The sequence below is a fragment of the Monodelphis domestica genome, chromosome 4 (genome assembly GCF_027887165.1).
Source record: "Monodelphis domestica isolate mMonDom1 chromosome 4, mMonDom1.pri, whole genome shotgun sequence".
Classification (NCBI taxonomy): domain Eukaryota; kingdom Metazoa; phylum Chordata; class Mammalia; order Didelphimorphia; family Didelphidae; genus Monodelphis; species Monodelphis domestica.
In genome coordinates, this window is record NC_077230.1 from 100,870,208 (window position 1) to 100,885,072 (window position 14,865).

Sequence of the window (14,865 nt, forward strand, 5' to 3'; positions counted from 1 at the left end):
TGTAGCTTGGTGGATAGAGTACCAACCCTGGACTTGGGAAGACCTGGGTTCAAATCTAGCCTCAAACACTCCATAGCTGTGTAATCTTGGGCAACTCACTTAACCCCAATTGCCTAGCCTTAACCTCTCTTCTTCCTTGGAACTTATACTTGCATCAATTCTTTTTTTTTTTTAATGCTTACCTTCTTTCTTAGAGTAGATACTGAGTTTTGGTTCCAAGGCAGAATTGTGGTCTCTAGGTCTGGCACTTTATCCATTGAGCCACCTACCTGCCCCACTTGTAGCAATTCTAAGGCAGAAAGTAAGGGTGGTTTGTTTGTTTTTTTAATAGCAGTTCTTTTCTCCAAATAGATTATGTTCTATTTGTGGGAAACAATATTTGATTAGAAAGTTAAATACAAAATACATGCAAAATAATTTCCAGGGAAAGGACACCACGTAGCAGTTCAGAATAGGCTGCTAGCAACTAAGTTAAGGCACTTCAAACCTTAAAGTAACCTTGGGAGTCTGTGAGGCAGGGATCTTGAGGAAGGGAATACCTTCTAGGAAAGGGAAAATAGCTTGTGCAAAGGCATGAAAGTGAGAGATAGAGGGAATAGCAAGTAGGCCAGCCTGGCTGAAACAGAGGGGATGACGTAAAGCAATATGCATTGTACTTGGAAAACCAGACTATTATTGGCTTGAAAAACTGAAGAGTTTGTATTTTATCCCAGAGGCAAGAGGGGGCCACTGAAACTTGAATGATAGTCCTTTAGTGCCATCATTTTGGAGGATGGATGGGAGAGGGAAAAGACTGGAGGCTAGGATACCAATTAAGAGATTATTGTAATAGTTCAGGTAAGAGAAGATGAGAAGATGCAGACCTGAGCTAGAGTGGTGAGTGCACAGAGTGAAAAGAGAACAGATGCAAAAGATATTTTGGAGATAAATCAGCAATAACTGGTAGCTGATTGAATGCGAAGGGCTAGTAAATGGGAAAATTTGTAGTTGACTTCAAGGTTGGGAGCATGGGTGACTGGTGCTCTCAACAGCAGTAGGGAACTTAGAAAGAAGAGAGGGTTGTTTTTTTTTTTGAAACAATGAATTCTGTTTCAGACAGATTAATTTGAGATACCTAGAGCACTTAAAACTGATGCTATGAGAATATTAGCCATCCTAATAAATAATTAATCATAATTCTATGCAGAACTTTATTATTAATTATATTTTTATATGAGGAATTATGAAAAAATAAAATTGCTTTTATTTTACTTGTTCATCTTACTATTTCCATAATTCTATAAGTTAATATAGGTCTTGTCTTTCCTTAAATTGTCTTAGGTTTTACAAAATGCACCAGATGAAATTTTAGTGGTAGCATCTTCCATGCTGTGTAATCTACTGCTTGAATTCTCTCCCAGCAAAGAGGTTGGTATATGTAGTTTTTCTTAATTTTGAACTAGCCCAGATATATTATAGTTATTATTGATTGACGCGGTATTTTCATTGTATTTGAAGTTACCTTTATTCATTTCTTCATTGGAAAAAAACTTCTGAATTACTGAGTTTCTTTGAGTACAGTATCAAACAAGATCGTATTTCAGTTGAGTGTATTGTTTGACTTTTTTTGGTTTGTTTTACTGTTTAAACTATTACAATTTATGTTACTATTCATCTGCTTGGTACCACAAAAATATTTTTTTAATTGTATATATGTTAACTTTTTAACTTTCAAAACTGTATAAACAAAACATAATTCACCAAATAAGAAAATAAGCAACATGAACTTATTCAAGGAAAATAAAGTACTTCTTGATTGTAGTGAAAATCATACTCTGAAGTTTTTTCTCATGCTAGTAACAATGGCATGTTCCATGGGGCAGGATTTTCAGGTGTGAATTCAGACCCTCTTCTCCTCATGAACTCAAGAACCCTTTGATATTGTTGATCTAAGAATACCTTGAGTTCATGATATATGTTAAACAACAATCCATTATTTGTAGTTGTCTGCCTGGTACTTGGGATGCTATTGTTTACTTGGTGACTAAACTAAGTATATGGAAAGAGACATTTCTCAAAGATATACAGGAACAAAACAATATATGGGAAATTGCTTGTTCAAAAAGAAGATAGATAGAGGGTGTATTTAAGAGCCTTTGTCTGTATTTTCCTGAGTTGTGGCTCTGATTGTCATTTCCCTTGTGATAGTTTATTTTAGGCTTTAGAGTCCCAATGTTGGAAGGAGCCTCAAACATGATTGAGTTCAACTTTTTCATCTTGTAGCTGAAACCAAAATCATTCTTCATTTAACAATAAATACTGACTTTCCATAGGATTCAATTCAGCAAACCTTTAAGCATCTACTGTGTGCAAGACACTGTGGATATAAAGGCTAAATAAAATAAAATTTGTCTTTTAGACAATTACATTCTAGTTGTGGGGAAAGAGAAGATAAGATATGTTTACAAATAACTATCAAACCAAATGAAATAAGTGGAAAGGAGGCCAAAATGTTATATATATATATATATAATTTAAATATAAGAAATTACTTTCAGTTGAATAAGAGGAGCTCAAAGGTGGCTTCATATAAGAGTAAGCACTTGAATTGGGACTTGAAAGAAAGGGTATTCCAGCAGGTAGATATATTTGAGGACAATCCAAGCATGGGGTGGAGAGCATGGGACCAAAGAGGTACTTTCCATGTGCCAAACACTATGCTAGACATTTTACAAATATTATCTCTCTTGAGAATGAGGGACAAAGAGCAGCCTAGTTTGACTGCAGCATAGATCATATGAAAGATCATAAGTCTGGAACAATAGTCTAGGGCCAGATTCCTTGGGCCCTTGGGTGTCAGAATAAAAGGCACTTTACTCCATAGATAGTATGAAGGGAATTTCATTAGCATTAGAGTACTCAGCTGGACCCATCATTTCTATTCTGTTGTTGCTGTTGTTTTTTTTTTAATTTCTTTATTTTATAGTCTCTTCCTATAGATAGCTCAGAAGATACAACTATACACATCTTAGGGTGGTGAAGGTGATAGATAAGATAGTGAATGATAACATGCAAACCCAAAGAGTGAGAACATCTCTTTGTAAGAGTCTATAATAATGCCACTTGTCTCTGTACTGCCTAAAATATAAAAACATATGTCACAGATTATTGGCAAAATATGTGGATTGAGGTGTGATATTTAGGAAGATTTGACCCAGGAAATTTTAGCACTATCATTTACCAAAATTTGTGTGTGATTACTTCATTTAAACTTTATATTTAGTTCTGGCTCAATAGAAGGAAACATTCATTTTAGCAAAAAGGTCACAGGATAAACTTTTGGGGAATAACATGTTATTTGTACACATTCACTGAGTTCACAACCTTAAATCTTAAACAGTTTTTTTTTTCCCCTAATTACAGCCTATTTTAGAATCAGGAGCCATAGAGTTACTTTGTGGTTTAACCCAAAGTGAAAATCCTGCTTTACGAGTGAATGGGATTTGGGCTTTAATGGTATGTTTTTCCTTTTATAGTCTTTGTGGGTGTGAAGGGAAGAGAAATAGAAGAAAAGTATTCTAAGAGCTCTAATTTTGCTTATGAAGAATATTGGGTAATACTTTGGTTTGGTGACCCAAATGAGGAATTGGAACTAAGCAGACCCCAGAGATGCAGTCTTCTAACACTGTCATTTACAGAATCACAGGATTTCAGAGTTGAAAGGGACCTCAGAGGCTATCTATTTCAAACCATGCCTGCAACATATCCATGAAGATGTCATTTCAGATTTTGCTTAAAGACCTTCCAAAGCAGGCCATTCCATATTGAATTGTTGTCTAACAATTAGACAAGTCTAACTGTTAGGAATGTTTTTTCTCTTTGCCTTAAGCCTGAATTTCCATTTTGGGCCTTCTATCCATTGCTCATATTTCTACTTTCTGGGACCAAATGGAGCAAATCTGATCACTTTGCCACATAACAGTTCTTTAAGTACTTGAAAACAGCTATCTTGCCCTCCTAAGTTTTCCCTCCTCCAGTTCCTTCAACTAGTCCTCACATGGCATGATCTCAAGACCTTTCATCAACCTTGTTGCTTTCCTCTGGACACTCCTGTCTTTCCTAAATATTGTGTCCATAACTGAACATAACATTGCAAATGTAGTCTGATGACTCCAGTACAGCATGACTATCACCTCCCTACTCATACTCTCTTAACATAACTTAAAAATCATGATAGCATTCTTGGCTTTTGTATCATTACTAGTGTAGATTGAGCTTGAAGTCCACTAAAACCCTAGATCTCTTTCAAACTGCTCTCATTTCATACTTCCCTCATTTCTTCCCTATAAAGTAGGTTTTTGAGCCCAAGTGTAAGACTTTATGTTTATTCCTATTAAGTTCATCTTATTCGATTTTACAAGTGTTCTAGCTCGCCAGATCTTTTTGAATCCCATTCCCATCATTCATTGTTTTAGCTGTCTCTTAACTTTGTAGTATATGCATATTTATGGAGCATTTTATCTTTTCCTTTATCCCAAGTCATTGATAAAAACTGTTAAACAGCATGGGGACAAGCACTGATTCTCTAGGTCATTTCACTGGAGATCTCCTTTTAAATTTTCAGTAAACCATTAATGACTACTCTATCTTCAGCCATTCATCAAGTTTTGAAGCCACAAAATTATACTGTCATTTAAGCCACATCTATCCATCTTTTCCACAAGAATGGCATAAGAGACTTTTATCAAATGCTTTGCTAAAATCTAGCTCAGTGATATCTATATGATTCCACTCATCTACCAGTTTAGTAACCTTATCAATATGAAAAATAAGATTAGTTTGGCATGACTTGGCCTAGATGAAAACATGCTGACACTGATCACTGTGTCCTTTTTTAGATGTTTACTAACCATTCCTTAAAGAATGCATTCTAGAATTTCTTTTTGATTTGTTCCTCAAGCAAGTCATTTATTTTTTGTTTCTCAAAACAGAACTTGCTTTAAAAGAAACAATTATACTTTTATTTGAAAAAGGCTTCATGCTGTTCAGAAGCCCTTTATTTTTGCATTATCATATCTGTATAATAATCCTGTAAGGTGGAAAATAAATACAAATTTATACAGAACTCCACTAATGCCCTACCCTTTTGTCTCGTGCTATGGAGGTAGCCTTAGATTCTCAAAGCCTGGGCAACTGGAAGATAGACAAGCAGATCCTAACAAGCCATAAGGACATATATACATGTCAATTAATGAATGGACTCACTTTCAAAGACGAGCCTAACTAAATTCAGACAAATCCACCAGCAGAAGCTTGGCTACCAGGTTTATTTTTTAAGCCTCTACAGTTCATGAATCTAAAGGCATGGTCCAATGGAAAGAGTACTGGATTTAAAGTTAGACTGTCTGGGCTCAAATGATGTCTTCAACTTGGACAGATCAATTACCCTCGGAGCTTTAGCTTCCTCATCTGAAAAATGAAGGTGTTGAACTAGATGACCTATAAGGGCCCTTTCAATTCTGAATCTAGTATCTATAAGTATTAGCATTTCTACTTTACAAAGAAAAAAACCAAGACATTGAGATTAAATGACTTGCCTAAAAGTTACATAATTGCTACATGCATTCTAAGTACTTCAGTATTCTAAAAAAATCTTTTATTTCAATCGTGTAGTTACTTTAACAATGATGAAAATCAGAATCAGAATCCTGTCATTCCTGAATAGATACGTTCATACATATCACCTGGTAGCCAACTTTCTAATGAGGACAAATGCTTAATAATTTTTAATTATTATTTTAAATATAAAATTGTGGGACACATTTTTTTTCCTTCAAGGTGAACACTGCTAAGATTCATCTGTACCAGGCATCCTTTGGTCTTTTTATTGCTGATATCTTTGAATACAGTATATATAAGCAAAAATTTTGAAACAGATAAAAGGCAATTGAACAGGGAAAGAATTGATCTTTGGGGTTATATCAAGGATGTTTAAAAAAAAAAAACCTCTACTTAGAAAATCCAAGTGCTATATAATTAGGAGTTATAACAGTAACATGACGTTTCCTCTTACTCTTACTTTGAAAAATATCACTCACTAAAGTAAGAAAACTTAAAATTAAAGGATAGCTATGGATGTGAAGACCATAACTTTTTTTTATCTTTCAGAATATGGCATTTCAGGCAGAACAAAAAATAAAAGCAGATATTTTACGAAGTTTAAGTACCGAGCAGTTATTCCAGTTGTTGTCAGATTCAGACTTGAATGTGTTAATGAAGACTTTGGGACTTCTCAGAAATCTCCTTTCCACTCGCCCAGTAAGTAAGATCTTTTAGGCTGCCAGGAATCTTACCATGTGGAACAGTTCTTTTATTTAGTCTCAGGAATTCAGGAATCAATTAGTCTAACATACTTTTTAGAAGCCTACTTATATGCTGAGTTGTGTTTTTATATATATTTCCCCTGATGAAGGAGTAAACCATCTTTAGGAACACAACATCTCTTCCAGGAGATTTCTTAACACAGAGACCTACCATTCCCATCATTTCTTTCTCCCTGTCTGCCCTGAGGTCTTAGTGTTGCTCCACTTTAGTTTTCATTTATTCCTTTGCCCCTATCCAGTTTCTAAACCCAGACTATTTTTGTCACTTCTCCCAATAATGTCTTATGGTCTCCTGCTTCTTGTCCCTGAGTATCCTTTCTGGTCCCTATTCCTTATTCTTTCTCACATTATATGCCCATTCTACTCCCACTGAGAGAAATGCCACTTGCCATCGAAATTGGGAAGATGAGTGGGCATGCTTTACACAAGAATGAGATAGAATGGGCTCTGCTATTATTTCAACCCATGCCAGTGATGTCACTTCCAGAAATGGCTTTTTGACATTCCCAGATGTCTTCATTGATACTTCCCTAGTATTATCACTTTTCTCTCTATATATTTTTTCCAAAGATCCAATTCACCTAACCCACACCAATTTTGTTATATCTTCATTCTTTACTCCTACTGACTACTTTTCATCGTTACCACTTTAATATCTGACCACAGGGCTCTCATGTCCACATGTTGCAAAATGGTGGCCTAATTTATATATTCCTCTTCCTCCTTCTAGTAACTGAGGAAGAAATTAAAGTGTAAACAGAAGAAAGTTTTAAAATTTTAGAAACAATTCTGTCATTTCTTAGATATAATAATTCTGTTCCTCATTCTTTAACTTTCAGGAAGTCTCTGTTTTGTTTCACTCTGTCTCATTCTCTGAGAGATTAATTATTCATTTCCAATTGATTTTGCAGCACATAGACAAGATAATGAGTACTCATGGAAAGCAAATTATGCAAGCTGTCACACTAATTCTGGAAGGGGAGCATAATATAGAAGTCAAAGAGCAGGTATATTTTACTTTTTTATGTAAAGTATATTGTATATATGCAAAAAGAGAAAAATAGAAGTCTTTTCAAGAGCCAAGTTGCAAAGATAGTTTTGAAATGCAAAAGAATCTAGAAATGAGAGAAAAGCTGAGAAAAGAAATTAGGAAAAGAAAGAATATGTGGTAAAAAACTAGTTACTACCCTACTAATTAGCCCATAATTCTAATGTTCTCTAAGAACACATTGTTATTAACTCCTTCTCTGGAACACAGATATTCACTCATTCCTGGTATATGCCATAGTTTTAGAAATAACTTCTTTAAACATCCTTTATCTCCACTTAATGAAATCTCTTCTTCTGGAACTCTTCCGTATCTTGCCTTTTCCTCAGCTACACATAGAATCTACAGGAAAATAATCCTTCATTCAGGAGATGGCCTTTCTTTTGCAGGAGGTCATCTTCTGGTTCTCCCTTTCCATACATCCTTCTACCTCCTAACACCTCCACCTCTTTCTCCTCTCTATTCAGTTACAACATTTAGGATGAGTATAAAAGTTCTGAAACTGTACAGTTATCAAGAGTCAGTTTTCAAATGCCTTTTAATTTCTTCCTGACAATTTTCCTTGAATATTAAATTTATAGATTTTATTAAGTACTAGAAAATTTAAGTTTTGCACTCAGAATTTGTGCACAGAAAGTTAAATTTGTTCTCTTAGGTATCATTGACATTTTCTAAGATAACATCCATTACTGAAACATGACAATTAAAGAATTTTCTTTGTTCAAAAGAAATCGATTTAAGAGAAAAAGATAAGGAATGGCACAATATTTGAAGAAAATATATTTCCCTTATGAAGGCCCACAAATCAGAGAATGAAAATAAAAGAGATAACATTTAAGTTAGACTATTACTTTGAGAATATACTAGAGAGCAGCTAAGTGGCTTAGTGGATAGAACACCAGGCCTACCTGGGTTGGAATGTGTCCCTGGGCAAGACACTTAAATCCAATTGCCTAGCCCTAAGCTTACTTCTGAGTGGAACCAATATGTATTATCAATTCTAAGACAGAAGAGGAGAAGGAGAGAGGGGGGTGGAGGAGGAGAAAGAGAGAAACAGAGAGAGAAAGAAATTGATTCATACGTTTTTAACGTTCTTGGATTATAGTTTCATCTGTCAGAAGGCAAAAAAGCAATGTTCTAGATGTTAGACAACAGGAAAGATTTAATTGGTGATTTAGAAATATTTTCTCACTCTCCTTAAGCCAAGTTTATCTTTTTCATATGCTGTATGATACCTTCCAATAATATGTAAGCTTTGAGTACAGGGACCGTTTTTTCATTTTTGTTTTTATACCTCCAGTACCTAGCACAATGCCTTACACATAGTAGTCACTTAATACATGTTTGTTGAACCAAATTGAATTGAGAAAGTAGTCTTTGTAGAATTTGTAATAGCACGGTAAGGTTACACTAAGTCACATATATTGTTTACATACTTCAGTTACTCAAATGTCAGCAATTTTTGGAAATATGATCTTATGACTAGATTCTCTAAGAGGAAATTATGGAAGTCCAGGAAGCATTAAAGTTGTGAAGCACAAAATTCTGACTAGATCATTGGGAAACACTCAGCAAGAAAGTAAAGAGGGAGAAAACCACGAGAGATATAATTAGACAGTTTTATAGAAAAAAATAATGGAGGAGAGGGTTAGATTGCAAGCCCAATATGAGCTAACAAAAAAAAAAGTGCTATCTAGGTTGCATTTAGAGTGGAATAATGTTCAGAACAAAGGAAATAACCTTTCCTGCTGTTCAGAAAAGTTTAAGCCTGTGAAGTGGAAAGTTACTAGTGATAAGTGGAGAACATTCTATATGAGGATCATGTGAAGAAACTAGGAGTATTTAGCCCAGAGAAGAAAAAAGAAGTTAGTGGACAGAAGAGAAGCTCATAATAACCCTTCTCAATTATTTTAAGGTCTATCATGTTAGATTTACTTGACTTGGCCATAGAAACTAAAAGTATTGGGAAGAAATTGCAAGGATACAGATTTAGAATGAACATAATGAAAAAGTTCCCAACAATTATAACTGTCCAGAAACAGAATGAGTTCCTGGGTATGGGAGTGACAGCTGTGGTAGATGAGTTCTGCTTCATTGCATATCTTCCCATAGAGAGGTGAATTGACCACTCACTGGGGATGCTATAGAAGAGATTCTTGTCAAGGTAAGGGTTGGATTCAGTGGCCTCTGAAAGACCATCCAAGTCTAAGATTCTAAACTCTAAAACTTTTAACAAAATATACCATGATAGCCCTGAAGATAAAATGATAGAATTTGTGCTAAATATTAGTGTTACTGGATAGACTCAGTTAGTGGAACAGTTACATTGAGATTATTGGTAAATGGATTAGTGATGACCTTGAATGATGGACTCCAATGGAAAACTTCAGGGATTCTGGCCCAGTTAATTAAACAAAAAGTTATGTGGTTAAGTTATTTTATACAAAGCACTAAGAAATACAGAGAAGAATAAGACATGGTCCCCATTCTTTAAAAGTTTCCAGTATGGTAGTAATAAGAATATAACTGATGTTTTGGGGAGAGAAACAGAAAAGAGTCAATTTAAACCTGGGAGCATAGTGGGGTAGGATAATAGAAGTTTGAGCTTAATACTGATATGTGCCTAGACTTTTTACCATAGGCATGAGTCATGTGATCGCGATGTTGTCATGTGGTATGCAAGAACATATACAAATAAATTAGATCTCTGTGAGCAAATAGTTAATTGTAGGGTCTAGAGATTGAAGTTAATGTAGGGTATTATTTAAAAATAATCTTAATGGAAGTGGTGGTCCAAAATTCATTTCTGGTTGTCATTGAAACTCACATTTCATTGTTCTAAGGATAAGATTAATAGTAGTTCAAGGGTATAAAAAACATTGCTCCTTCAGTATGATTCCATGCACCTATTCCCAATTCTTCTGTTATCTTATTTCTCTATAAATATTTATAACTTTAGATGAATTGTTCCCTTTTTCTGAGCCTTAATTTTCTCATGTGGAAATAAGGAATTTTAGAATAGATAGACTTCAATATCTCTTCTGAGCCTGATACTGTATAGTTCTGGATATGTAGCAAAGTGTAATTGAAAAACAACACAATTGAGAGTCCTTTTGTAATCAAACTTGTAAAACTGATTTCAAACCCATTAAAAAGTTTAAAACAGCCATGTAGTATGCCAGGAGAGAGAAAAAGATAGTGAGAGACAGAGGATGCAAACATGTACATGCCTGCATATATTCATGTATAAACATAAAATAGACCTACATATTTGACTGTGTGTGTGTTTATTCATATACATATATATGCATATATGTATACAATTGCAAAGAATATAAGTCTAGTTCAATCCATGGCCATTTGTTCAATCCATTTGGTTCGGCTTATGGCCAAACAATCCCTCTATAACAACCCCAACAAATATCTAGTCTTTTCTTGAAGAAACCATGAAGAAGCCCATTCAATTTTTATGTGGGTCTAACTGGATGTTTTTCCTTACATGAAGCTTATATTTATCTCAGCAATTATAATCTTTTTTGTGATTTCTACCTATTCTACTGTTATGTCTATTCACCAACACTCTGATTCTCTCTTCTTATGGTTAAAAATCCTCACATTTTTTAACTGATCCTTATATCGCATAATTTCAGGTTTCTAGTCCATGAAAAGACACAGGAAACCATGCGAGCAAATGCATAGAGGCCCAAAGGAATGGTTTAAGTTTAGAGAATCATGTGTATGGCTTTTGAAAGGGAGTAGAGAGATTGTTTTGGAAATATGGGCTGGATCCAGGGCTGAACCAGGCTCAGTCTGCACTTTCTCCAGTAGTCAGTGGAGAGCCATTCAGTTCAGTAACTCTGACAGCTGGAAAAATCTTAATATCCAAACTGTTCAGACACCTAAGGATAGGAAACATGCCTATTTGCCATTATAAAATTGCTGTCACATGGAAGTAGCTTTACCTTCTCGTTTTCTCATTGTTTTCTTATCTGCATCAGTGTCATAGTATCATTTTGTATTCAATATGCTCTACATTGGGTTTTTCAGTGTAATATGTTGAAAATAATATCAAATCAAAATGTTAACTTCCTATGTGGAGGAAAGAAAAGAGGGGGAAAATGTTAATGCTTAAATTTAATGCTAGAAAAAAAAAAGAAGAATCTAGAATTAGCAGATATTGTCCAAATATGAATATTTATTTTGCTCACTGAAAAGATCTAAGGTCAGTAGGTCATATTTTTTGAGTTTACTATAGTTCATATTGGGACATTACCCCAATTCTTTTGGGCTCAGCAAAGATTACAGATTAGTAGGGAAGTTATTTTCTAGCTGTTGCTTTTACCAAACTGCAGACTGTAGAATTTTCTCTTGCCTAGGGAAAGGTCTGTTTTACATTTTTCATTCTTTAGATTTGGTATTCTTTGGCTAGACAAAATAATTTAGGATACGTAAACCTGGCTTATAAAATAGATGCAACCTCACTGGTGCCATACAAAGAGATTTATTTACTTCTATTGCTCCAACATGTGATATGCTATCACTTTCTATTCATGCTGTTATAACTTTGCTTTTTTTCTTCTCCACATCAATCTCTTTAGCAGAACTCAGATATATGAGTAGTCGGGGTACCAGAATGGGAGCAGCTTTCCCTTAGGAAAAGAAAAAGGGCTATTGGACACTGGTGAAGGTAGCCTCTTACCACATCCTACAATGGAAAAGTCCAGAACAGCAGGTTACCTAACGGCATACATGGCACAAGCAAGGAAGGAAAAAATAAAGGCAATTAACAGGTGGTCTAAATAGCCAGCTCTACTCTTTCTTTTCAGTATCCTGCTTCTTCTTGAATCTACAAGATTCTTTTTCTTAATAATGATTATTCATTTATTTTTTTCCTCCCAGCTCACAACTAGAAAGCTAAAATCAACAAAGATAGGGAAGTAAGATAGAATTACAACCAGAAACAGCTAATTACCTTGTTCAGATACTGACTTTGATGTATCACATATATATTAACTTAAAGTCTTTATTCCTATCTTGTCAGTCATTCTCTATCACTTTGGAACACAAGCTGTGATGGGTAGTATCTTTTGAGGGAATAACACCAATAATGATGTTATTCTTCACATGTAGTCCAAGATACATTTCATTCTTTTGTATCAAGTACTCTCCTTTTTTTTAACTGTATTTTCTGATAGTGTCACATTTTGCCAGATTTTATTCAACCTTCAGCATTGGTTAACTTAGAAAACAAGTTGTTTATTCAGTTGAGCCTTTAGCTGATTGTTACTACAACCGTGGCTTGGCATTTTACCACATCTTTTGTCTCTTGGGGCTTTCCTTATTGTAATTATTATCCCCTTCAAACTTTGCCTTGTCTACCTCTGACCTAGAGGATTCAATGTGGCATAATCTTTTTGCTGCAAATGCTGATGATCTGAAATGAAAATTTTAATTTTTGGTCTAAACAGCCTCTCTGCTCTAAAAAAAACTCCCCCTATATCATATTCTGGGTTTTGCTTCCACAGAAGCAGGGAGAGAATTCCTAGATGGAATAATGATGTCTATTAATTTTATCTCTTCTATAAATCTAAAAGATAATCTTTATCCTGGACTTTGGAGCTCCCAGCTTTGCTTCAGGGCCCTAAAATTTCCAGACTTCAGCTCATTGACTTGTCCATGGATCTAACTAGGATCTAACTAGTCTTAAGCAACATGAGAAATACTTTGTCACTGATTATCAGATTTTCATTTTTTATGCCAACTTTGACTCAAAGCATGCTTGGTTCAAGTGGAGGATAGAAGTCTGCAGTATTCATTCCTCTCTGATCCAGAACTTATTGAGTCCTCATTTCCTTAGATCTGAGATCGTAGTTGATCTTGTTGGATGGCTTACTCCTGAGGTTTTTCTTAGATTTCCTTATTTCCTTTCTTTCTGTCAGTATTTCCAAATATTAATAAGGGCTTATGCTCTTGGAAACCAAGAATTAGTACACATTCTCAGAGGTATTCACCAAGTTGACCTTTTTTAGGCAAACCACCCAATGTGACTATTTCATTTTTGGTCATCTATTTAGTGCCTGCCCAACCTCTTTGTATGCTAGGAGGAAAAAATCTCTTGTAAATTTTTCAAAGGAAAGAAGCTATAGGAAACATAGAAATAATGAGTCTTTAAACTGGAATCAAAGAGAAGGAAAAGAGAGAACAGACTGAACCTGATTAAAGAGACAGCCAACTTCTGTTTTAGCATCTGAAATTCCCCAGTTTGTTTGAAATACTTTACTCCAAGTCCTACATAGCTGAAGTTCTGGGCTGAGGAGTTTCTTGTCTCTGTGCAGTTATCTACCTGGTCTCTGCGGATTCAGGCTGCAGTCTTGGCTAGATTTATCATGTTGAACTTTTGGTTCTTAGAAAAAAAAAACAACAAAAAACTTTGACATCATTTTGGGAAACTTCTTTCCATAAAAGATCATTTCATCCTCACTTCCGTTGGAAGTATATTAACCTGGCCAAAACATGTTAGAATAAAATTGATTTTAAATCATCAATGTACACATTTCAGGCCATTGATGTATATGTGTATATATGTTTTTTTCCATCTGGACATAATTCCTAAGCTTCCTTTCCTCCAATATCAAAGTATAAAATTATATTTACTTGTGGATTTTATTAGTGGTCCCAAGTTTTAATATCACATTGGCCATAGCATTTGCTTACCTTTACCCAGTGTGGTGTATCCTTAATAGGATGCTCCATAATCTTAACTGTGTCAGTATTAGAGCAAAATATCTCGTCTGAATTTACCCTAACTTGACAAAATTAGCCTTAGCCTGTTAAGCATTCAGTGTCTTTGTCATCCTCTGGACTCTAGACAACTTAACAATAAGAAAGCCTTAAGCATCCATGGATATGACTGCTTCAAGATTTGGTACTCTAGTCCTGACCATATGTACTTGCTGTTCTGGGTCTTCCTAATATAGGATGAGGTGGAAAAAGCATATACAATTTTTTTTAAGGTGCTGAACTTCTTTTACATAATAAGCCCTGATCCTGCTTCACTTTCCTTTCCCATCTTTTTCTTCCATTTCTCTTTCTTGGTTTTATCTGCATTAAAATTTGAAAGAAAATAGAGCTGGCCTAGATGACCACCTGTGATTGTCATTTCTGCCTGCTTGCTTCTTGGCAGGTGGAGTTCTTATAAAGCTTGCTGTTCTGAATCTTTCTCTTGTAACATGAGGGAAGAGGAGGACTGGGAGAAACAGTTTTTTCAGTAAGTAATTTTTTCTTTGCTTCTGTAAGTGACTGGTATTGCCAGGTTTTAATCTTAAGAAGAATAAGACATGTTGTTAGGTCAGGAGAACAGAGGCAGAGTTTTAAGGGGAGGAGGAATTTTATGCCAGTGGTAGTTGAGAGTAGTGGCTGATGAGGCTTCCAAAATGGCCAGTGTCTGCCAAAAAT

The 14,865-nt window shown here is 35.0% G+C and overlaps 1 protein-coding gene across 5 annotated transcripts in view; it reads left to right on the top strand.

Moving 5' to 3' along the window:
• The window catches only part of ARMC8 (armadillo repeat containing 8), a 116,026-nt gene that overhangs the window by 91,446 nt on the left and 9,715 nt on the right, over positions 1 to 14,865 (top strand). For 3 of the 5 annotated variants that reach the window (XM_007493928.3, XM_056793664.1, XM_007493929.3), the window contains 4 exons: positions 1,321 to 1,407; positions 3,403 to 3,495; positions 6,148 to 6,297; positions 7,274 to 7,369. In XM_007493928.3, the coding sequence (XP_007493990.1) occupies positions 1,321 to 1,407; positions 3,403 to 3,495; positions 6,148 to 6,297; positions 7,274 to 7,369 (426 nt within the window). Of the gene's footprint in view, positions 1 to 1,320; positions 1,408 to 3,402; positions 3,496 to 6,147; positions 6,298 to 7,273; positions 7,370 to 14,593; positions 14,678 to 14,865 lie in introns of all 5 variants that reach the window. The other 2 variants (XR_467287.3, XM_007493930.3) reach the window with 2 other exon arrangements.